The sequence below is a fragment of the Choristoneura fumiferana genome, chromosome 11 (genome assembly GCF_025370935.1).
Source record: "Choristoneura fumiferana chromosome 11, NRCan_CFum_1, whole genome shotgun sequence".
NCBI lineage: Eukaryota > Metazoa > Arthropoda > Insecta > Lepidoptera > Tortricidae > Choristoneura > Choristoneura fumiferana.
Window position 1 is genome coordinate 8,884,321 of NC_133482.1, and position 25,645 is coordinate 8,909,965.

Below are 25,645 nucleotides of genomic sequence, written 5' to 3' on the forward strand. Positions count from 1 at the left end.
TCATCATGGAGATTGTTGAGGATTGGTTAAATTCCTCTGGTTATTTTGCCTTTTGTAATCAGTTTTAATATAGATCAAGAATTCACCTAGCTTTACATTCGCCGTAATTCAACTTTGATTTATATTGCAGCTTACTGGGCCAATTTTTAGGGTTGCCAGAACGAGATTAGCTTTAGATTGCTACCTAATGCCAAGATTCGCTGGTCCAACTTTAGCTTGCTGCTGGTTTCTTTCTGATCTAATTTGAAGTGTCTGGAAATAATTAACAATGTGGCAACTTTGTTACACTTTTGCGATATAAGTGAGACTAAAAATATAGTTGGCATTACTTTTATTATTAAAACTGTTGAAGCAAAATCGAAAGACTTCTTACTAAGCCTTCGTTTTCTTGCGAGGTATCTACAAGTTAATAAGATACATTAGAATTGATGAGATTAAACATTTATGAACACAATTATGAGAGGACGATTATGTCATGCTTTAGGTTAATACAATTAAAATTATAAGAAATAATTAAAGCTGTATAAGAGTCAAAATTTCTTCATGTTTATTTCACTTTTAACATTATGTATCAAGTTACACGCATTGGACAACAAATTGTGAACGTTTTACAGGCATTCAGAGGTAGCAATTTTCTAATTTAATTCACACTTCCCACGAGTATGTTTTGCGAAATGCTAAAACACCGACACTAAATTACAATTTTCTATTTGCCTACGACACTTTCGATATTCCGACTCTCTAAACATCTTGAACAACATTACACGTCTACTTCAGGGCTGTCCAAATCGTAGCCCGGTACAGTCTGCGGCAAAACTTATTACAGAAGCTAATAATTAACAAACCCATATTTTATGACGTAGCTACCCGTAGACTCCCGTCTTGAACAGCCCTGTTCTAATGTTTCCGTTAATTTTGAAATATTTTTCTGGAATTGCATTTAGTAAAAAATAATAAATAATTACTTAATATAATTTCGCCGCTGGGTACTGATACCCAACCGCGACTGTCCAACGCTAAATTAACAAAAAAATAACGTAAATTTGGATGGTTGAGTTTTTGTAAATTTATTGTTTTTTCTGATATGCACACTTGTAGTCAATATTAAATAGTTTTGCAGAAATAATCGAACAAACCCATATTAACTATAAAATTGTAAAGCAAACGACATTAAATAGGTTACAGTCTGTAAAAATATGCATATATCTTCGACCCTATCCGAGTGATATTGCAACGGCGCTCAGATGTTGCATCTACGTCTAAGGCCGGCCTCAAACAGCCGGAATATCTATCTGAATTCATATTATTAATTTAGAAAAGCACGGAAATGCATACAATTTCAATATTCGCAACACATATTCTGTTTTTTTCATATTATGATCATAATCTGAAAAAAAAAAAAAAAACAGTATGAGTGTGTCTGTTTGAGGCCGGCCTAACACTCAACGCATGATGCATAAGACTGAAATACTATATCTGTCGTGCAGTTATTTATTATATCCCTTGGATGGTAGGTACCGAATAAAGTTACTAGTGTCAAGGCATGACATGTCTTTTGAAGCCCCAAGCACGCACTGTAGAATCAGAATGCCACTTCAAGAACGTTACAACTTAACCCGTTCCTAGTCGCACAAAGTCTGCTATCTGTAAACTATCCCTTTTATCTACTACTGTTATGTAAAGGCAATGTTGAATATGAGATTTTTATTGAGATACTAATCACAATGGTAAAGGCATACGTAAATGTATTCAATGGAGTTTGATTCGTATTCATCCGCAGGCATTATTAAACTACTTTATCCCTTAAACTAAGGTGCAACATATCTACTTACATTAGGTTAATCTCCCTAAGCGCAGTCAATTCGAATTGATCTACAAAATACAAACAATAAATACCTAGCACGTAAAAATACATACATTTTGTTATACGATCCTATTACTATTGTTGTATATCTTTAGAAAACAAATTGCAGGTACCGCGTATGGAGACTTAAGCGTATGTATACTCATATTTATATATTACAACTAAGATCAGATGAGTAAATACCACACAGAGATAAAGCTTCATCCAATTGCGACGCAATAGTTACACTAGACCACTTTATAGCGCAGCATTATGTGTGATGGTCCGAGATTGTCCACTGCATAAAGCAGTGCATTTGTATGAATGCTTTACACCTATGGATTCACTCAAGTCCTAAGGATGATTACTTAAGGGAGAGGCGGCCTTGCAAGTTACATATAGTTACTAGCACGAATGCTTTCCTTTGAGAACATCATGTTTAAGTTTAATTAAATCTAAAACTTAAATAAATGTCTCTCCAAATACAGAAGACAACTCACAGTTCTAACAAATAAGGATTCCAAGTACAATCGAAATAAGATATACTAGGCCAGACCAAGGGAAAATGAGAAACAGTGAATCTTAAGATGGTAAAGCAACAATCTCAATATGTATTATAGATGTCGGCGGCCTATTGTAAAATCCGGATCACGAAATTCCTAGGTATAGCATGAAATGGCTCCATTTCATGATAAGCCTAAAAGTTGGCCAGACATATCACGATGTGCCTGAGAAACAATACGGCAGATCGATTAGAGCAACGTATTCGTCGATATTCCTAGCTTTATACCGGGCACATCGTGATATGCCGAAAAAAGAATAATTTAGGTACGACGAGCGAAGCGAGGAGTGGTTAGTATGAATTGTGACCACAACGCACGAGCCGAGCGAGCGAAGCGAGCGTGCCGCGGCAGCGGCCGGCGAAGTGCCAGAACCGATATGGCGGCGTTTCATGATATGCCTAGGAATGTCATGATCTGCCTAAACTGGGCAAATCATGAAATGGCGGCGTTTCACGATATGCCTCGGAATTTCGTGATCTGGCGGATTTTACGATCGGCCGCCGACATAGACATTACAAATTCAGAAACGATACTTTAATGAAAATCTTGGGCTTGTTTCCTGAAAATCCATTAACTTTATTGGCTTAAAAACATTCACACTGAAAGAAAAACGCCCTAGAGGTTTAAAAAATAGATTCAGCTTTTCAGTTTTATTTCGATCTTTGTTCATGAGAGGAGCTTTAATGTACTTTTTAATAAGGTCGTTTTCACAAAATATTTGCATTGCCTTCTTGTTTCCATATATCTTATAGCCATTGTACGGAAGTTTTACAACTAAAACTGTGGACACTGACCAAAGATGCATAAGCATATTTTACACGAAATTACGTTTCTTGAATATTATTGTCTCAACTTAATGTTATGAGATAGAATCAGTTCGTTTGGGTTCATTGAAATACATAACTGTAATTGAGTATATATTTGTTAATTTTGTGGAATAAATCAAGTTATAAATATGCCAGGAAACGACGCAACTGCTGAATTTTTTTTTTTATTATGATCCTAAAAAAGATTGCAGCACAATATTTAGAATCTGTCATTTAAGCATTGGTTTAGCGGCTATTTTACATTTCTGCTAAAATCTTACTTGTCTTAGGCGGGAAATAAACGAAATTATAGCCAAACCGTTTAAACTGAAAGCAGTATTAGAAGTTTCTCACAATAAATGACACAGCAGCTTCCTTGACAAGTGGAACGACAGTTTACTGCGACAAGGTGTTACAGCAGACCACAATGCAAATTGTGAAACTATACAATGCACAAAGTATTGTGTGCGTTAACTACAATGACAGTAAAATTTATTGCTTCGTTTGATATCTGATTGCGTTCGCTATATTATAATTTAAACTTCGTTAAAAATACTATACAATGGTGTACTTTCATGTATTTAGTTCTGCTAACCAGACGAATAAATACTATCTAAAATTATGAAATCAATACTAGCGAATTCCGCAACACACAACGTAAATAATAATCACATAAGATTTACACAGGAACATAAAACGTTTTACAAAAATATTTATTTGGTTATATTTCGCGGCTGTACGTACAATACTATTATACGCGTTGATACGATTCGGTTAAGACGTAAGTTAATAATAAATGCTCGATCTGTCACCACTGGGACATGTATTCCTACATCATGTCGGACATTTCAAGATTTAACATTTAAATCTTAATTTACAAACTCCACATTACCATTACTTTTGTAAGCGTTAATTACAGTTTAAAACATTTACTGTCCATACATTACATATCATGTGAATACGTTTATCTACGCAAAAGCATAGCTAAAAATATTTAAATACCAACAAGGTTTTATTAATCAAAAGCATGTATTAATTCCTGGCATCATTAAAATAACAATGTTTATTGAATCAGGCTAGCATCGTTACTTTGCGGAGGCCTATATTAATTAATGAACTACAAACAATTATTTTCCTCACTCGCGACTAGACAATAGCTATGTCTATGCAACAAATGTGTGTTCATGCAGCTCCTCCGCCTCCACACTGTAAGAACACATGCACATTACACAAACCCAACTATCACCACCACCACACTACACTGACTCGTTTCGAACTCAGAGTTCAGCATCAGAATAACATTTTTTTTTTTTCATTGGAGCAAGACTACAATATTTGTGATAACTTGTTGGTGGTTACATATTTTTAGACGTGTCATAACATGACATGACATGAAATGTACGAACGTCGATAGTAATGTATTTAATCCTTTTAGTAGACAGTTGCAATGAGACTATGAATTACTTTCGAACAGTGAAAGTTTGTAATCCGCTCAAGGAAGATTTGTAGGCAATCAATGTTGGAACAAAAGAATGACGAAACATTAAATGCCAAGCGGGCGACCAACCAATAGCCGGCTGTTTGGTAGCGTTATAAATCATAGAAAAAATAGAAAGCAATTTTTGTAGCAGTAGTAAAGCGGAAAAACACCCACGCACGCAACGTAATGCTCGAAGAAAAATGTTTTCCTCATATAACGATTCGTTGAATTGCACTTTCCCTGTTGTAAAACAGATTGATGCAGTCATCGGTACGCAATCATATTTAATTCAGTGGCATTTTCCTATTTTCGATTGAATTTCGGTCGTTAGTTTGCGCAATCGATGGTTGTATCTAATTAAGTATTTTCTACAACCTCAACGTGTTTTAGTGTGGGGCTCTAAAGCGTTTCAAAATCGACAAATTTAATAATTATGTCCGTCAACTAAAAATGGCAATCAGCGCCACGTATGTGCTGTGGTCGCAGAATCGCAATTAATGTTAATTCATGGACATTATCCTTAGATTTTCGTAACACACGGGGTACGGCGGTTGAAACGTTCAGACTCCCGCTCTTTAAAACTCGCACACTTATTTGAACACCACACTTGCCTTACTTGGAATTAACATTTTACTAAGAGAATATAAGTATTTCGTAAGTAATAATAGTTTGTGTAAACAAGCTGGTCGTCCCCAACAACGCAAATACGCATTTTACAAAACAAAATCAACATGAATGCCTAAAGTCTTCCCATAGCATAGCTATTTCGCAACCACAGAATTAACCACATCTAAACCTTTAACGATACAACACATCTACAATAACAATTTCAAACTATTCTTTCTAAACGACAAACGAACGCTCATGCCCTAACACTAACGATGCAAAAAAGTTATGCTCTTCAAAACGTTCTCTATAAAAAGGCCCTAAATATGCCCATGCGTGCATGCATTGCACTTGCATTATAGGATAAGATGATAAAGAAGATAAGGGTAGAAAGGTTTTAGCACAGCACTTAAAACGTCTTCTGAGCGATCGGACTACGACGATTATCGAATTAAGTCGCACATTATTGGAGCATAATTTCTTTGCATTTTTTACTGTATATATTGGTGTTGTATCTGTCCGGAAGCACACAATGGGAGCGAATTCTGTTTCCTAGCAGTTCGCTAGGACCTATATTAGGGAATCGACTAGATTCTTATAATGTACATGTTCATATGGAAATCGAGGTTGAAAAGCTAAGCTAATGTTGTCGTTCCTAACTACTTGCCTCACAGAAAGCTTTCCATCGACTTTAGTATACTATATAGACCATGGAATACAAGTTGGAAAGGCTCTATTAAGTGCTGTGTTTAAGCCCAAAGCATATAGCTACATCAAAAGGCAGCGCAGTTATTGATTTTCAAGCCAATGCAGCATGGCATATGCAAGCATGTCTGACAACGCATCGCCACGATCTCCACGATACAGGCTGTGCCTAGTGTGGGAATCACTGATTCTCTTGTATTGTTGAATTTATTTTTTATGGTCAATAAATACATTTATTATTTACATACGACGAACTTAGTAAGATTATAAGAGAGCACATTTTAAACTTGCTAGAAGAGTCATGCTAGTTGCATTACATTGCGAGGCCGTTAAGCCAACGAGTTTGTAGTGCTCAATCGAGCGCCGCAATGTAATGCAAATTGCACGCTTTTTCTTGCAGGTGTAAAACGGGCTTTACTGGAGAGTGTGCAGTAATATTTTAAATCAAGTCAGGGCCGGATTTAGGTGAGGCCATCCGGGGCTATGGCCCCGGGGCTTCCACAAAGGAAGGCCCCCAAAAGGTTTGAAACATATTCAAAATTGGATGGCTTCGTGCCAACTTGCTTCAAATCTGATGGACAGATTGAGTTGAAATTTGATACAAATAATATGTAAGTTGGTGACCCAAAGACGAGCGTGTAACGTTAATAAAGATGAATTTTATACATGGAGGCTACTTTTGAGGGACAAATTAGAAAATTAATGTTTCCAATAAAAAAACAAATTCTAGAAGATCCGTTTCCCATAGCAATCAAATTGTAGTAGACACGTTTCCAGTAATAACCAAATCCTAGAAGATCCGTTTCCTAATATGAATATTAGTTATTGTTGTTGATTTAAATAACGGGCGTTTTGGAAAATTTATTTAATAGGGAAATGGATGTTTTGGTAAATGAGTGTCCTGGGAAACGAAGATTTTGGGTATATTACTTTTTAGGATTTTTTTTTGGGAAGTAGATGTTTTAGAGTATGGATGTTTTAGTACATGGGTGTCTTAGGAAATATATGTTTTAAAGCCAACGGATATTTTAGGAATCGTATCTCTCGTGCCTAAACACGTCTGTCTATAGCCGCATTCACATTTATTTGACGCGTTATGTCGTATCTTGACGAACAAGACAGAACAGTATCGCTTTCATACATTTAATATTATGGTTGAGTACATCTTTCTCTAATGGCTTATGCTGTGTCTCTCCGTCCCATATTAACCATATGAAACTGATACCTGGGTCACATGACGACATGTCAGATAAGTGTGTGGCCGCATAAAGTCAGTTCCAATGCGCACATTTTGCTTAGAATCAGGGCTCTGCTGCTGCCGTACGGAACCTTAGATGCGCGAGTCCGACTTGCACTTGGCCTTCGTTGCTCTAAGGCCCCCAGACCTCTAAATCCGGCCCTGATTCAAGTTTACACACATAAGGGCCAGTACAGACGGACTGTACCAACTACAACGTAACCGCAACTGTCGACTGCCCATACACTTCAATCGCAGGCAGCGTGCAGTTTGCGTGCAGTTGCGCCGACTACAATGGAGCTGCAAGTCGGCAGTTACGTTGCAGTTGGAATACAGTCAGTCTGTCCTGGCCAAGATCATAGATGCAATGCAGTCATTCCCACAAAGCCTTTCCAACTTGTTCCTTCCATCTTGTAAAAGACCATTCAGAAGATCGGGAACCACAGACACCGGCGTAATTCTCCAAGGCATGAGCACAAGTTCATTGTTTCACAATACGAGCAAATAATTAGCAGTACATTGTCGCAGAAGCGTCGAGTACCCTCCGCACATAACCGACGAACTATTCACCAAATTTGTCCACTATATCGAACCCTATACCCAAAATCTAGTATCACGTACACTACATCCCACTTCATATTCACAACACGCATGCATACAAAAACTTAAAGCATGAAGAAATTAATTTCAACTCTTTGAGACTATGAATTTGTTCCTATTTTTGTAGTACATAGTTTTATTTTAGCTTAAGATAGAAAGTAAAAGATTAATGTGTTATGATGGCGCGCTCGAGGACAGCTCCATCGCTACCGACGCTGGAACTTGCATCTGCAAACAATATACTGAATTTATCAAACCGAAGCACCAGACCTATAACTTAGTCACAGCTTTTTTTTTCGAACGGATTGTAGTTGTTACTTAGATAGCTTTTACAGCTTATCGGAGAGAGGGCGAGCAGACAGCTTATCGTAGAGAGGACAAGCTGCCTCAATCATATCGTAATAACTTAGAATAGTGATGTAAATAGCTCGACAAGTAATTTTGGTACAATACACCATATAAAAAGATAATGTTGACACAACTCTAGTATCAAAAATACTGTAACCCCCGCTTCAAACACCGCTAACTTATGGTACCCTTTCCATCCGACCTCCAGAGCGTGCCGGTTCTTGGTGCGATTATCAGGACTAAGCGCCAAGACAATAGTCGCGTCTTGGAATTATTGTTTTATGGTGACATCTACCCTGTTACGCTAGGTCTCAGTTGACCCATGTGCAAGTACTATATCACAGCTGCTAGACTTGTCTACAGGTGTTCTATATCTACTGAGTTCACCTTAGGCTTGGCTGCATGAGGCGAATGCGTGAACACACAGTCCGCGATGCTGTCCAACGCTCGCTCGTCCAATACCCGTTCGTCTAGCACGGCTTCCAACGCCGCCGCCAGTTCTGAACTTTCAGCGAACGATGACCCTCCTTCCGCTAGAAGTATCAAAAACAGGTACTGAATCGGCAAGCTGTTAACTTCAAAATTAAATGTACATACATTCCCGCGACTTCGTTTTCAAAATAATTCGTTTATCGCTATGACGCGGTAACTATGCAATTTCTATACATTTTATGGCAAATGTAAGTATGGCAAGCAAAATTATGTATGACAAATCAAATTATGGGAAACGCAGTGGTTCGATTATCCAATGACTTTCCCAACACGAGAAGCGATTTAAGCGTGAAACGGTAACAGCCTGACAGACATTCCACTATTATAAATGCGAAAGTTTATAAGCAGGGAGCGACTTTGATGCCGGTGACGTCATTATAACGCAAATTAACATATAGGGTGTTTTTATAAATAAGTACTGGCCGTCTCAAGTGTCAATAAAATATCCGTACACTAAAGAGGCCAATAAGTTGTTAGTGATTATATATAATCTAATAGTGGTTTGACCTATCGCCTCTCAAGCAGAGGGTCGTGGGTTCGAACCCCGGCTCGCACCTCTGAGTTTTTCAAAATTCATGTGCGGAATTACATTTGAAATTTACCACGAGATTTGCGGTGAAGGAAAACATCGTGAGGAAACCTGCACAAACCTGCGAAGCGATTCAATGGTGCGTGCGAAGTTCCCAATCCGCACTGGGCCCGCGTGGGAACTATGGCCCAAGCCCTCTTGTTCTGAGAGGAGGCCTGTGCCCAGCAGTGGGACGTATATAGGCTGGGATGATGATGATGATATATAATCTAGATAAAAACACTCTGTATGAAGCTTGACGTCATTCGGCTGTCACCGGCATCAATGTTTCGCTCCCTGTTTATATGTCTCTTTGTTTGTTTGTTACCTTTTCAAGTCTAAACCGCTGAACCGATTTAGATGAAATTCAGTATAAACCGAAGAGGGGTTCGGTATAAACTAATTCTACGCGGACAGAGTAGCAGGCAACAGTAAGTTTACAATATTAGTAGGATTCGAAAGTATTTATTGATAGACTTAATGCCAATGTGAATAACCTGGCTTTACATTAATCGCAATTCAATTTTGATTTACATTGCTGCAAGCCGGACTGATTTTTGAGTTGCCGATGCCGAAACGAGGTTTGCTTTCCATTGCATGGGACAGGACTCGCTGGTCAGACCCAATTGCTTTTTTCTTAAAACGAGTGTTTAACTATACATTAAGTGTGAATAAAATTATATCTTAATCCTATACCTTGATTGAAAAATTCAGTGAACGCCTCGTCGGGAATTTGGCTGAGCACTGCCGGGTCCAGGATATCATCCGGTGGAACTTGACCCACCTCTCCGACTTCTAAAATAAAAATAAATAAATATTGTAAATGTCAAACAATTTTAGTAAGATGTGACAAAAACCGTTCGTTTGAAAAAGCAGGAAGCCTGGAAGCAGCTTTGTCGATGGTTTCAATTTACTACTGAGATTATAATGAAGTACAGATCCAGTGAATAATGTTTTTCGACTGCATTTCGTCGGATAAGTTCGTATTTATCTTGCTTCCTCAATTAGTTTCAGTCACAAAGTAGATAATATAACAGAGAGACACCACCTAGTACAAGCAAATGGTATCACCCTAATACTGGCTATTCAACTGGCTATTTTTCTTTCCTTCGATTTTCCAATAGATGGCACCAGTGAGATAACAAATAACACGATACGTATTGCCATCTAGTGAGACACTAAGGATACGGTACCCTGACAACAACCAACAAGCTCACCAACTGAGCCTAGACGAGTGGAGATACGCATGATGGCTTTGTCTTATTTACGTCGTTAGAAGAGAATGGCATGTTTCTCTCAAATAGTTTCGACGAATGTGTGCAAGCGCGGGGCAAGCCCAGAGCAAGCGCATTCCGGTTATTCGCCATCTAGCGTCACAATTGCAAAACACTACGAAAGCCTCATAGCTGAAATGTAGCCATATGTAGCCTATACTTTCGTATTCTCAATTTATATGTTTCTTATCTTCAAATTAAGGAGTTGAATTAAGGTTGATGTGAAGTTGTGTTTAATAAAATGTGCTAGTCTCTATTTTAATCTCAATATTTCTACTTAATTCGGCTTATTCACATTTTAAAATTTACAAATGTTAATGGTAGTGCCATCTATTGCTGTTTTTTAGTATTAAATATTCTACATCTGTAACCCAATTTACTCTTATTCGCCAGGGACGCTAGCTATGTATAAATTATGAAGTAATGGTGCCAGAGTTCGCTATCAAACAGTAACATATTATATTGAAGCCTGTTTCAAATAGTAGAGGAGCCTCTACTGTCAACGTGATATATCGTAATCGTAACATTTTAAGGGAGCCCCTAATGACGTTACGGTATACTTGAATGGCATCCGTAGAATGTGAATGAACTTTTTCAACCCTTAGGTCTTAAATTGTCGTCACTATGCATTCACATGTGCGGTGCAATAATGGGCGTTTTTTAGTAACTTGCATAAGTTACGTATAAGCGCAATCAGTACTTTTTGTTCTACTTTTATGTCTTTGTTAAGCTCACCTAATTCATGCGAATTTCCCGCCGAAACGATAAATTCGTTTTCACTGAGAGCACCCATAGCGGTGTCTTCAGAGCTGTCGTACGCCGACGAGTTTGAACATACGTTGATTTCTAAAAAGAGAAAATATATTGTGTTAAAACGATGAAAACGTTTCACTACTACACATGGGCTTATTGCGGAAATAACAAAAAAAAACGGAAATATATTAATCAGCAATCGCTGCATTTGAAAAAAAAAATTGTATCATATAGTGCACCTTTAAAATTTTTAATCAGGGGCAGATATTATGTTTGAAAATCACGGATGTTTGTTCCCGAGTCTTGGATGTTTAATAATGTATGAATATTTAACAGAGGCGTATTTAATGATTTGGTGCCCCGAGCCAGTTAACTTTGCCGCCCCATTAAGTGACGATAAAGTATTTCATTTAAGAAAACAAACCTGCAATAGGTGGCTTTGCCGCCACTCGCAGCCTGCCGCCCCGGGCCATGGCCCCCTTGGCCGTAGGGTAAGAGAACGCCATTGATATTCAAATACGTGTGTATGTAAAACTTAAGTATATTTATTCATTATCTAGGTAACACCCAAAACACAAGGTTTGCTTACTTTGGGACTGAGTCAATTGGTGTCAATTGACCCGTGATATTTATTTGTTTACTGTTGGAAAAAAGTACAGTAAGAGTCCGGCCACACACACACACAAGTTAACAGGCGTGTTGTGCTATTTCACGGCGTGACCGTACCGTGACTGTACCTGAGAGGGATTGGTTGGGCGCGGGCGCGGGGCGAGGGCGGGCGGGCCGGCGCCGGCGCTTGGCGCGGCGCGGGGTCGCCGGGCACACGCGCTTGCGGGCCAGCTTCTTGGGCTTGCAGTCGCGGCTCAGCTTATCGTAGTTATCCTGCGACAAAACAGGTATTTTCAGCATACTTGAACAGTCGCCATGAAATATTTCGGAGCGGCCGAGGCGTTCAAAAATATCGGAACATGCGCTCTATTGTCGAGTCATTAGAGTTCATGCTCGGATATTTTTGATCACCTTGGCTGGTCCGAAATATATATATGATGGTGACTGGACATAAATAGCGTCGTGATAAGTGTTCAATACATGAACGTAAACACGTAGGAAAAAGAACGACGTTATCTAACAGCAATTAGTACTCTTTCGGAATTATAATGTTATTTGTTCTTGAGTCACTGTTGCAAGCTTATGCTTGACAGTATAAAACGCGTATGAACCTGTGAGTGCTAACAGCAATTTCCGAGTGTCCCTCCACACTCACAGACTGGTTGCTGGCAGAACTAACTAATAGTACGATACGGTATAGTAAGCGGAGATCGTCACCGGATAGGCAAAGTGCAGACAAAGTGTCAGCAGGTGTAAACTAAGACATGATGACAAAAACTCGCCTATTTATGTACATCTCTACAATATGGAGTTTTAATTTTCATGATCTGTTAAACAGTAGCCTAAAAATGTTTTCTCCATTTTGTAGACTGGCAACATCTATCTAATCTATCTAACATTGTAATTTATCTTGGATACCTTAAATACAAGTAAGTAAATAAATAAATCTTTATTTGTTCACAAAAGAATGTTACACTTAAGACACAAACAGTACAAACAAACTAAGACAAGTTTTAACTTGTACTGCGCCTTCATATTTATCTATTCTTGTCTTTGGTCGGAGAATAAACGCTTGACAAACCTCGATAACTGTAAAGGCGGCACAACACTCACGCGCTTCCAGGCGTGCTCGGCACACAGCGGCGTCTGTTCGTGGAGAGGCAGTATGGGTTGTTTGCAACGCGCGCCGCCAGCGAACACAGCTGCACAAGCGGCATACAGCCGCTGTTCCGGCGCTAACGTGACGTGGGACAGACAGTAACGCCCGCACGGCAGCCGGGGGGCTTCGCAACCGTCCTCCGAGCATTTCGTGCCGTGGCTGGCCTTTAGGGCGCCGCTTTCGCCGCCCGACCACCCGATTCCTCTGTGAATCATATTTGGAGCATTGAGGATATATATTGCAGGAAATGAACGACGACGACTTTTTTGTACCACCAGCCAAATAAGTTGTCTATCAATTTTTAAACAAGTTCCTATCAAATGAATATGTCGCTAAAGTCGAACTTTCAAGTTGACAGACACGTCTATTGGCATTATTGTTGTATGACGTGCAAACGATTATCAACTTTAGGGTGGTAGACCACATATTTGGCTGATGGTACCTATAAGCAGAACGCAGTGTTGATCTGCAGATCTAGCTACAAATTTTCCAAGTCGCCCGTATTATATGAAATTATATCCTCCAAATGTGGCTATAAGTATAGAAAATGGATAAAAAGTCGCTGACATTTATGAGACGCTAGCGTAGACTCTAAAAATCACTGGCGGAACGTAAGTATAGTAGCGTAAAGGTGACTGTGCTGTGCAATGTTACAGCGTCAAGCCACAGTATAACAAGTTTCCCTACAGTAATCCGACGGAGACGTCTAGACAGAGCAATCGTGCGGGGCGTGAGGGGTGAGACGCGGGTGGGAGGATCCCCAGCTGCATACTTCGCCGTTCTTAGCAGCTTGGGACAAGTCTTCTAGGGCTATCACGTTTTTTTAACACTTACATTTATAATAAAATTTATTATGGTGTATACGACATGTACTGTGAGTGCGTGCAAATCTTCATCTCGCATAAATAAGAAACTAAGATTTCATCTATTTATATAATTATATTTTTTTTTATATATAATTAAATTCAATAATAGGAACTTTAAGTCCATTAAGTCTAGAAACCGAAAGTACCTATTTGTCGGTTACTAATCTATGAAAGTATATTTTGATACTTCTTACCCCTAGTAAGTATGCCACCCCTAAATTATTTTGTTTTATATAATTTCGCAATACCAATACGTACCGATTCGTAAAAGACATCTACCTTCCAAATTTTAAATTTGTGACAACCCTTCCTTACTTGCGTAAATACCTATACAGGCTGCGGTATCGCTCAACTTCAAAGGCGTCGGCCTACTGTAGGGAAAACTTGTTATACTGTGGTCAAGCAGATCAGTGTTGCGGATAATGTTGCGTGACAAAACACGTAAAATCGCCCCCTCAAGAACAAATTACCTGAGCCTCCCTCGTTCCCTTGACGACAGAACTTCTGGCATCCCACGCATTGCCAGCAAATGGTTGACCATCTGTGGCGGCAGCCGGCACGACGGCCCCTGTCCGTTCAGCTGCTTCTGTGGATTAAAACGTTAACGAGTCATTAATCGACTCAATCGTCTCATTTTTTAACTAATTGCCTGAATATTTTGAAATTTCATGAAGATTTTTAATGGCCTTTAGCAGATAACTTAAAAAAATGTTTTAGAATCTGCCATTTCGACAAAAATGTGTTCACGAACCTGATTTGGAACAAACGCTCGAATAATCACACTTATACAAACACTTGGTGGACTATTAGGGCCTATGCACACGGTGTAGGTACTTTTTAGGCGCAGACAACGCACAGTTAATGATTTTAGACGAAATTCAGTCACTTTCGTGTCACTAGCTTTACGAGAATATTCAGCGCTGTTAATGCTCAATTCCACCACGAAAACCACGTCGTTGCGTCAAAAAAACACGGCATGTATTGCACCTTTAAATAAACTACCGTAAGCTTGACGATTACAATGATAGCTCACTGAGACTAGGTTGTACTGTGAGTAAGGTTACGGTAACTTACTGATAGGATTGGTTCTCTTATCTGCTGCTTTAATACAATTGATTTGTACCGTTTGCTAAGAAACTTTATTAGATGCAGTGCCGGTTTTAGCACTTCCAGCGCCCTGGGCGAGACTTCCTCGGCGCTCCAAACTTTTGGGAATTTTCTAGAAGGTACAGGCTTCAGGCGCCCCTTTAAGTCCGGCGCCCTGGGCGGTGGCCCCACCGCTCCCTACCCTAAAGCCGCTACTGATTGGATGCCGCAAACAGCAGGGCTACTACGAAACTCGAAACTCGAAGTTCGTATCGTACCGTCCGTCTCGCTTTCGTATTAAATAGTATAAAAGTCAGAGGGACCGCACGACACAAACTTCGAGTTTCGAGTTTCGTAGTAGCCCTGCAGATACGACAGCAAAGAGTAGATAAGGAGACTGAGGAACTAAAATGTTCATAAAAATCTGATGCCATTTTCAATGACCATGTCAAACGCTTTTTTTACAACTGCCACTGTGAAAAAAGTGGCGCCCTTTCTTCTCTTTACTATGCTCAGTTGATACATCTCTGTATTATTCGCTTTAAAATATACAAAATATAAATATATAAGAAATATAGATATATTTCTATTTTTTTTTTCGAACAATGCACTCAAATTCCCGCAGGAGAAGATAGTTTATTTTGCTCTCAATGAATAAATAAAAACAAAGATACCGTCCGACAAGTCGAAATTTATGTGCAGACTTGCATACACTGAATCGGAAATATTCAAAGTATTACCAGGTCAGTGCATTCAATAACCTGCATCAATACTGCATCAGTGATCTCCCACACAGCACAGCAATCAGTGACATCACGTGTCATTTCAATGTTTATAAACACTTTATATGTCATAAAAATAGATAACAGTAGGTAGGTACAGTGGTCACTACAAAGGCAAAGCTATCTCAAGTTCCAGTTAACCTTCCGGAGATATCAGCTATTACATACTAGCGACCCGCCCCGGCTTCGCACGATTGCCACGTTAAAAAAATAGCCAAAAAAAAGAAAGTTTATATTCAAAGACACCACATGTTTCACCTCTCTTTCCCTTAATCTACAACTTCACGGAGCCGAAGCGTGTCTCTATTCATATATTTATGTTATACTTTCCTCCTGCGCCACTTTATCTATTGATGAAAACCGAGTTTAGAAGATCTAAGCATTCATAAATACAGAGGAACCGACAGCGGAATACGACTTGTAAACTCTACTATGTAAAGCGTAAATATGTACCTAATAGCCAAGACAAATGCTTTTCATGGCACCATTTTCACACACAAGTGAATATGCGAGATAGAGTTGAAGACTGACTTCACGAGTGACGTTTAAATACACTCGAGATCTCGTAGTCTCTCATAAAACAACCGAAAAATACTCTCCAAACGCCGCAGCAGCACACAAATACACGCTTTGTGTCCTTTTTGCACCAGTTTATGAAAATCACAAGTGTGATTTTCTTTGACGTTATACATTAGTCCAGAGATTCGAAGGTGCCTTTTATAAGCTTGATTTTCGGTGCGCTAAATTCAGTATAAATTTTTTCAACATATTTCATATCATTTATGATTTGCTATCGAGCCTTTTTTCCTCAATTACAAGTAACCTTTTTTTTATATGAAGGATAATATAATTTGGATTCGGTGACATGGACCAAGCCTAAATGGATTTACGAGCCTTATCTTGAATCAGTCACGCCTTTGTATAAACAATGGCAACTGTTACATAAATACGCGTTTCTTGACATATGTTTACGGAAATATGATAAAGACGTGGTTGGTTACGCCCTAAAGCGGCAAACTGTAAAGGCATTGCCGAAAAAAACTATTCACCAAAAAAACTCCCAACTAATATCAGCCTGCAATTGTAGTAAAGTTTACGCTGTTTGCTATTAGTCTGTTTGTAGTTTGCGTTGTAGACGTTGTAGTGCTTTGTGGTGTCCAATAACGAATATTTGTATTGTATTATTGTTTATAACAGCGTTCTGGGTACTATGGCAAGCCAAACCCTGTCATTCTGAGAGGGCTGTCTTGCGGTGAGACATAGACATGGTGAAAAAAATATATGGGCCTTGGAGGGCAACTACCATAAATCTTTAAGGTAGCTAATTGCACTAAAAGGAAACATTCCTTTATTTTTAAAATAAAACAAAACTGTATTCAAATCTAAACTTCGCTTGTCTCATCCGGGAATCGAACCAACTAAAAAATAAACACTTGCTATTTTGGAATATCGTTAAAATACCTACGGGTAAAATTGCGATGTTCAAAATATCGAAAATTAAAATATCGACTGTATCGAAATATCGAAAATTAAAATAACGAAAGTTTATATTGTACAATGGTTAAATAATCTACGTCCAATATATCGAAAATATATTTATCTACAAGAGTGACATCGAAAGATATAAACATCGAAGTCCAAAATATCGAAGTACAGAGTATCGAATATCCTATGTATGAACTATCACGTGACAGGGTCCGTCAGCTCCTCTTTCGCTCAGTTGAGGCGCTTCGCGCCTTGACGCAATACATAAACACACACACATACACATGAATTACCAAAAATATTTGGTTCGGCTTGGTTAGAACTGTAACCACAACAACGCACGAGCCGAGCCTAAAAGCCTAAAAGCCACGGAGTGCTAAAAATGACTAGATTATGTAAAATAAATGCTACTAAGAGAAAGGAGCAATAAATAAAGCAGCTTTGTATGTACGATATTTTAATTTTCAACATTCAAATATGTCGACATTTACAACTTAGATATATTGGCTATCGATATTTGTACTCATTCGATATTTTAATCAATCAACATTTCAATCTTAGACATTTGACATTTTGACCATAGATATAACAACTTTCGATATTGTGATACAATCGATGTTTTAATTTTCGATATTTTGAACATCGACATTTTAACCGTAGGTATTTTAATTTTCGATATTCAAATATGTAACCCTATTTTGTTATACGAATCGATAGGATTATTGTTCAGGATACACTTTGTCTAATAAACTTTTGGTGTGTGAAAAAAAAGTGAAAACTAACATTAATTTTATTTTATCATCAATATAAAAAACTCGTAAACATGAAACATTTGTTTACTTAGACGGGTATTGAAAAGATAAAAAGTTTTAACATTTTTTTTTTTTTCGAAATGCCCCCTCATTCTTCTGGATAAGTATACAAATTTAGTCTTCGTTGAAATTGATTTCGTGTAGCACTCTGCAAAGTGTTGTGGTGTATGCTCCTAATAGGTAACATTTTCTACCGCAACCCTTAGTTCCTGTACAGGTTTTGTAAATATAATTTCATGGTAACTCGCACAACAGATGAGTGTAAGGCTAAATGTTTATTAGACAGATTTTATCCTAAACAATAATCCTATCGATTTGTATAATAAAATAGCGAGAGTTTATTTTTTAAATTTTTAGTTGTTTCGATTTCCGGGTAAGACAAGCAAAGCTTAGAAGATCTTTGAATGCAGTTTTGTTTCATTTAAAAAATAAAGGATGTATCCTTTCAGTACAATTAGCTAATCATAGGATTTTAGGTGGGTAGTTGCCTTCCAGGGGCCATAGATTTTTTCCAACCTGTATATGCCAAGGTGTATTGTTGATGCGAACATTTTGTTTTTTGCAATGTATTTAAGAGCAACAATCGAAAAGATACTGAGCCTTTATTCAAATTTGGACAATACAAGGGAGCTAGTTTTATGAGGATCTCATAACATACCGTCGCAGGACAACCCTACAGAGCGCCTATGAGGCAGCCTGTCCACTGAAGCGGAGCGAGGCAGCGGAGTGGTGAGCGAGTCAAAAATCCACCAACAGAATTGCAATAAATCTCCGCTCCTCTTCAGTGGACAGAGTTGGTAATTACCTTAAAATTCGTACAAAACCGGGAAGACGAGCGATAACACGGAGCGAGAAAAAGGAGCGGGGAAGCGAGACGGAGAAACAAGCGCGAGTGGGGAAGCAAGGAAGCTCCGCGAATAGGGCATATTCGGCAAAGCTCTGCACAGGGGGCGACACTAGCGCAAACCCATGACAACGTCAGTTCTCTTCATATTTTGTCGCCATGACAGATCATGACCAAAGAGTATTAGTACCTACAGAAAAAATGATATATTTATTAGTAACAAAATAACATGATATTTTACATCGATAGTAACGATAGAGCGATATTTTCAAAAATGTAATTGAAATAATACGATATTATGGCATTTAAGATACCTACTCAAAAAACTGTTTACATTTTAGTACTAGTGCTGCACTCTAGACAGGAGAAAACTTCAGTAATATTCCCTATTGAAAAACAGCCCACAACTCCACCCCGCATTACTTTCTCGCTCTGCTCCGCTATCTAGCTCAGCGCCTCCGAAAATCCACTTCGCATTACTTTCTCGCGCCGATCCACTATCTAGCTCCGCGTTTATGTACAGACATAGTCCGCATCTCCGCTCCGCATTACCCCCTCGCTCCGCTCCGCTCCAGTGAACAGGCAGCCTTACGCTCCTCAGCTTTCCGTCAGTCTTATTTTCACTTGAGTTTTAATAGGTTACATATCCTGGTGCGCTCTATGAGAAACTTTTCTATAATAACAAACCTTGACAATAGCAGCGAGCGACTTGTGCTCCCTAAAATCGCGCGCCAGCCGCAGCGACGTGTCAGCTCGCATCACGTGCCGTCTCAGCGCAGCCCTACGGAGCGCCAGCCGCGCCCCACGGCTGTCCGCCGCCCCGTCTTCCACAGATACTGGGCCTGCAAATGATTCTGTATGAAAAAAATAAAATATTAGTACAGCTAGAATAAGTTTATGAGATATTTTTAATTATTTAAAACTGACGAACAATTGGTCTCTATCACAACTAATAATAAATGTAGATGAGGCCGAAGATGTAGCTCAGACTAGTCTAGACTGGACTGGACTATTATTTCATTTGGAATTTTCCTTTCTTTTATTGCTTTGCTTACATGATATTAGGTTTTAATTTAAAATATAGGCGAAAAAGAACCTGGAATCCAGTCTTATTTGTATTAACTAATACCAATTTTAGAGATAAAACTTATTAAGACTTATCTAAACCTTTAAACGAGCAATTTTTTTTTATATATTTATATATATAGATATCGGAAACGGCTCCAACGATTTCGATGAAATTTGGTATATGTAGGGGTTTTCAGGGATGAAAAATCGATCTAGCATGGTCTTATCTCTGGGAAAATGATTGGTACCGAGTTTTAGCCCAGATATTTAAAACTTATTAGAACCTAAAACCTATGGGGCTTCAAAAAGTAATTCTAATATATTTTTCTTTTTAATCAATTCGTAAATGGGTCCCGTCAGCGAGGATACAAAAGTAGTACAATTTAATGAATAAATGTTGTGTCACATTATACTATCATGCTTATTAGATGACCAATTGTAGCTAAAAACTTTAAACTATCACAAAAATGAATGTTCGGCAAATTTCAATCCTATCTTACGGTTTAAAGGTGAATAGATAGCAACAAGCGACAATAAAAAGTTGATCTACCCAAGTAGTTGTTTATTTCATATTTAAAAGAATTTAAGCCTTATTCCATTTAAGAGTGCAGTGTACTTTCAACAGAAACAAAAGGTAATTTACTAGAAATAAAATGAAGCATATATAATCATCCTGATGGAATTCATTGTTTGTATTTAGTAAACAATGAATAATCTAAATATAATATTTGTAAACAATTATGACAATAACTTAAAAAGATTTAAATTAAAAAAAAGAACTATATACATAAAAATAAATTAAACTAAAACTATGCTTGCTTTTTATTACCCAAATATATCCCACCAAAACAACTCACCAAACTCAAGCCCATTTTCATCATCGCTGCTACTTTCAAACTGTCTGAATGTCGGTTTCCTGTCATCTAGTGGGCCACAGTCAAACAGGCTTTGTCCAGGTGCATGCCAGCTCCTGTTGAGCACGGGCAGCGCTCTCTGCACCGGTATCCGTTGCAATGCCTCATGCACAGCAGGACCACGACCACGACGGACTTTGCTTTGCGAGGTTTTAGCTGGAAAAATATTTTTCTGTCAAACCAAAATTTTTCAGACTATATTTGCATCAGTTACATATTCCTTGTTACCCGAGTGCCCGAAGGAGGGTTATGTTTTTCGAGAGTATGTATGTATGTAAGTATGAATGTGGGTATGTATGTCCATTTCTTTGGTCCTCACTGCAGCCTAAACGGCACGGGTATCGTCACTACTTTAAAAAAAACGCGTATCTAAAATCAATATGTCAACAAAATTTAACCTTGACGTAATGTTCATAAAGCGCACTTAGAAAATTATCGATTTTGAGTTACGAGTTTTTTTTTTAAATAGTCACGGTATATGATATTTCAATATGGCATCTGCGAAAAAAAATATGGCAAAGGAATAAAAAAAAAATTGTATTGTAACAATATGGGAATCAAATGAAAGCTAATAATTAGCCCATTCTAAATATACATGGGTTATAATACTTTTAGGGGCTGTTTCTCCATCCATTGATTAGTGTCAACTGATGGATAAAAGTGATGCCGTCTCTATTTGTTTTGTTTGAATAGGTGTAGACGGCATCACATTTAACTGTCAGTTTACACTAATTATAAATGGTGAAACAGCCCCTTAATCTACTATTTTCACAGAAATATCAAAAAGTATAAAATAAAAAATTAAATTTAAAAAATCAAAAAACCCGACTGCCTTAAAAACTAAAAGGAAGAAAATAAGTCTAGTGGTCTAAAACTGTCAAGAAGCTCATTTAAGGTTCAACAGTCGGGACCCATTACCAAAATTTTTTTGAGTTGGTTACGATTTGAATGGGTCTTGACTGTTGAACCTTAAATGAGCTTCTTGACAGAGTTTTAGACCACTAGACTTATTTTCTTCCTTTTAGTTTTTTTATCTTAACAACAATTATAGGTCGATTCAAAAGAGCTGGCAGGAATTAATAAAATGAATGAATGATAATATCACAAAATGATTAAAGGTTGATTTATTTTTTAATTTTATGGTTGGTTGGTTAAGTAATAATAATAATTGTGTTACAAGAAAGAAGTATAACTAGTAGTGTACTTGTTAACAAAAAACCGGCCAAGAGCGTATCGGACACGCCCAAAATAGGGTTCCGTAGCCATTACGAAAAAATTAAGTAATATTTTTCTAAGGATTTCGTATTTTATACGGAATCTTCCAAGTTTAGGTATATTTTATACTTTAGGCTGCTATTTACTCTTAAAATACTAATAATTCTCAAGCAAACTTAGCCGTTATAGCTTTCCTAGAAAGTTTGATATACTTACTACCATTCTAAATTTTTTCAAATTATTCCACCCACCGGTTTATATTTTATATATGAAAAAATTCCGCAATTAAATATATCAAATAAGTATATCAAACTTTCAAGGAAAACTATAACGGCTAAGTTTGCTTGAGAATTATTATTAGTTTAAGAGTAAATAGCAGCCTAAGGTATAAAATATACCTAAACTTGGAAGATCCATATAAAATACGAAATCCATAGAAAAATATTAGTTAATTTTTTCGTAATAGCTACGAAACCCTATTTTGGGCGTATACGACACGCTCTTGGCCGGTTTTTAGATAACATATTGACTATCAATAAATTGCTATTACGGGTCAAAGTTTTAAATAAATGTTAATTAGAATTAACACATTAGATTGAATACATTCTTCTGAATTTGTTTAGCATAGGTCTCATTTACAATAAAACATGATTGTGAATAATATAAAAATGTTCTTTATTATCACTCAAAAATGCAAAACGGCAACAGATTAGATGGACCAACTTCAAATCTTAAAAACGGTCCCTATACAAACAGGCATTTATTTCGAATATTATCTAGGCATACTATTTTTTAGTCTATAAAATTTAAATAACAAACCATTATTTAAAACTAATTTATATGCCGGAAATTATATCTACTTCAACAGGCACACATAGGGGTATTTGTTCAATCTACTTGACCAAAAGTTAATTTCACAAAATGATACAACATACCTGATGCTGCCTTTTTTCCAGATGATGTGGACACTTTTGCAGGAGTTGGCGCTCCAGGCTCTGTCTTTACAACTGCAGGGGGGTTTTCAACTAAGCCCTGTTCTCTTTTAAAAACATCCAAAAATGTTTCAGAGCCTGTGGCCTTTGGATTTGATGCAGACTTAACATGATTAGTATTAACACTATTAATACTGACTTTTTTACAAGAGGCTACATTATTACTTTGACCCTTAGGGCTATGAACACTTGGCCGCCGCACCTCACTGACAGAGTTGCTCCGAGCAGTCTCCTTTCCCTGGCCTGAAGTCTTTGCTTTCGGAACTTTGGTATTTGTAGTCTTGACATCTTTATAACTAGGAGTCAACAACCTCGACTCTGGTGAGTAATGACCATTAGCAACCTCAAGCTTGATTTCATCTTTAATGTCTCCATTGGTAAGGGAGCTTCTTAGATCCAATTCACTGTTCGGACTATCTAAGAACTTAGCTTTCACTTCCACATTATCAGGAAACATGAAACTGTCATCTGTGTGACTAACGGTTATTTCCCCAGCTATCACGTCTGAGTCATGAAATGTATAAAGTTCGTTGGGATCAATTTTAAATTTGGATTGGAAAAAGTTATCATTCAGGTGAGGTATGTATGCTTGCTCATCCCCAGAGCTATCATGTATGAACATGTTGACATCTCCACAGTTCCCTGATGCACCCTCCACCGCCAACTTGAACTGTGTTGCACAGCTGCCATCTGCTATATTTTGTGGAATGCCACTGAAACTATTAACAAAGGAAATGTAGGACTTTGTATACGAATTTATAACAAAGACTAGTCATCTTACTTACCCCACATTTTCGGTTGTACTCAAAAACGACATGCTGAGCTCATTTTACAACTTAAAGATACAAACAATGCTTATTGCTTCTGCTTACAGGAAATGCCATTAAATAAACTTGGTCCCACTGCTTCATACTGCAAGGTTAAAGTATAATATTACATAAACATGTAAATATTAACAGATAAGCATGACAAGTAGTGTTTATTGTATTAAATTCAGTTATTTTTACTGCTATTCATAAGGAAAATGAATTTCTTGTATGACAATATAATGACACCTGTCAAATACAATAATTTTATTAAAGATTTTTTACATTTGTCACGTTACCACTAAATAGTTTTCAATAGCGAAGAGGATATTAGGACTAATTGAAGCTAAATATTCTTTTGTTTTTTGTAATTTAACATTAACAAATGCCGATAATGTGACCGAAAACTTACGTTTAATTGTGATTATTTTAAGCACATTTTGTTCATAGCAAGCAATAAACTTAGTTCACTAACGTTACACTAACACGAGCCACTTAAAATTATGTAAAATTAAGCTGTTTTATACCAAAACAAATTAAAAACACACCTATTCAATAACATTAAATGAATGACAGATTACAGCAAATGGCAGCCAAAATGCGGCTGCGTTCAGAAATAATGATAAACTATTTTCATCGTATTTCGAAATAGATTTACTTTTTAAATTTCGTCATTTTAAAGAAGTGTAAGATTTTTATCAGGATACTTGAAAAAATACTTATTCTTTAAACTCTTTACTAGTTTACTTTTCACTTGGCATTCTACATTCGGGTACTTAAATGTGGGTGACACTCTTTCCCTGCCTGGATAACACCGACTTGGAAATACCGGCTTTGTTTTTTGTGTACTCGCCTATAGAAACTGGCAGGAGCTTCTATGGGCATGTACACGAAAAACAGGGTCGGTATATCCTTCCCGGTATTATCCGGGCCGGGAAAGAGAGTCGTCACCCCTTAATGTTATTTGTATTGCGTATTGCATTCCAACTGCAACGTAACTTTCTATTTGCTTTCTACCTACTGCCGACTGCCCATACATTTCAATGAGGGTTTTCTTTCACGGAGGTGAAATATCTCTAGATGACGTTAGTATCGTGAGGTCCGTTTAATTAAATAATTAAATAGACTATTTTTAAGTTTCGCGTTTCGTTACACGCAGCTGACGCAGCCTTCACAGTGATCAATTCAAGTTGAGTTGACACTTTTGTTGACAGTTGGGTTAGATGGCAAAAGTAAGTAAAATGTAACGGTCGAACGGAGTCGTAAATGCATCGACCGACTTCTATGTACCTTACGGCACATTTTGTGTTGGTTAGAAAAAATCAAGATTTTTAGTAGACAGACAGTTAATACTTCGTAAATCGTGGAAAAGTTCATTTGTTCGGCATTTCTCTACTAACTATAAAGATCATTGTAAGGTTCAGATCAGAAAGAAACTGACAAATAAACCTATTTAAAAAACCGTAGATCTACGGATTTTACATCGGATAATACGGATCTCTACGGATTTTTTTTTTTGCTATATATACACCTACGGATTTTCAAAAATCCTATCTGGCCACACTATTTGTGCCGTTCTGCATGGCTACTACGAAACTCGAAAGTCGAAGTTCGTGTCGTGCGGTCCCTCTGACACTTATACTATTTAATACGAGAGCGAGACGGACCGCACGACACGAACTTCTAGTTTTGAGTTTCGTAGTCCTGCTGAGGTGCCATGTTGAAATGAAAT

At 37.6% G+C, this 25,645-nt stretch overlaps 1 protein-coding gene across 2 annotated transcripts; it reads right to left on the reverse strand.

The window, feature by feature from the left end:
* Positions 1-524: 524 nt before the first annotated feature.
* On the reverse strand, positions 525-24,507 carry LOC141432695 (uncharacterized). 2 transcript variants are annotated; one of them, XM_074094412.1, is made up of 12 exons: positions 24,326-24,507; positions 23,893-24,019; positions 23,051-23,826; positions 20,844-21,056; positions 19,606-19,760; positions 14,380-14,495; positions 12,998-13,247; positions 12,013-12,157; positions 11,258-11,368; positions 9,945-10,043; positions 8,576-8,721; positions 525-8,068 (listed from the first exon to the last, which is right to left on the reverse strand). In XM_074094412.1, exons 2-12 carry the CDS (start codon positions 23,922-23,924, stop codon positions 8,015-8,017), a joined length of 2,097 nt encoding a protein of 698 aa, XP_073950513.1. In that variant the 5' UTR covers positions 23,925-24,019; positions 24,326-24,507; the 3' UTR covers positions 525-8,014. The 2 variants fall into 2 exon arrangements, with proteins under 2 accessions (XP_073950513.1, XP_073950512.1); XM_074094411.1 differs by having other exon boundaries at positions 19,606-19,772.
* Positions 24,508-25,645: the final 1,138 nt, after the last annotated feature.

Excerpts from the sequence above, each read along its gene's own strand:
- LOC141432695 (XM_074094411.1), bottom strand. The coding sequence starts at position 23,924 with ATGTCGTTTTTGAGTACAACCGAAAATGTGGG. Across the intron at positions 21,057-23,050 it reads TGGAAAAAAGGCAGCATCAG|CTAAAACCTCGCAAAGCAAA; the intron begins GTATGTTGTATC and ends ATATTTTTCCAG. Across the intron at positions 10,044-11,257 it reads GGGAAATTCGCATGAATTAG|AAGTCGGAGAGGTGGGTCAA; the intron begins GTGAGCTTAACA and ends TTTTTATTTTAG.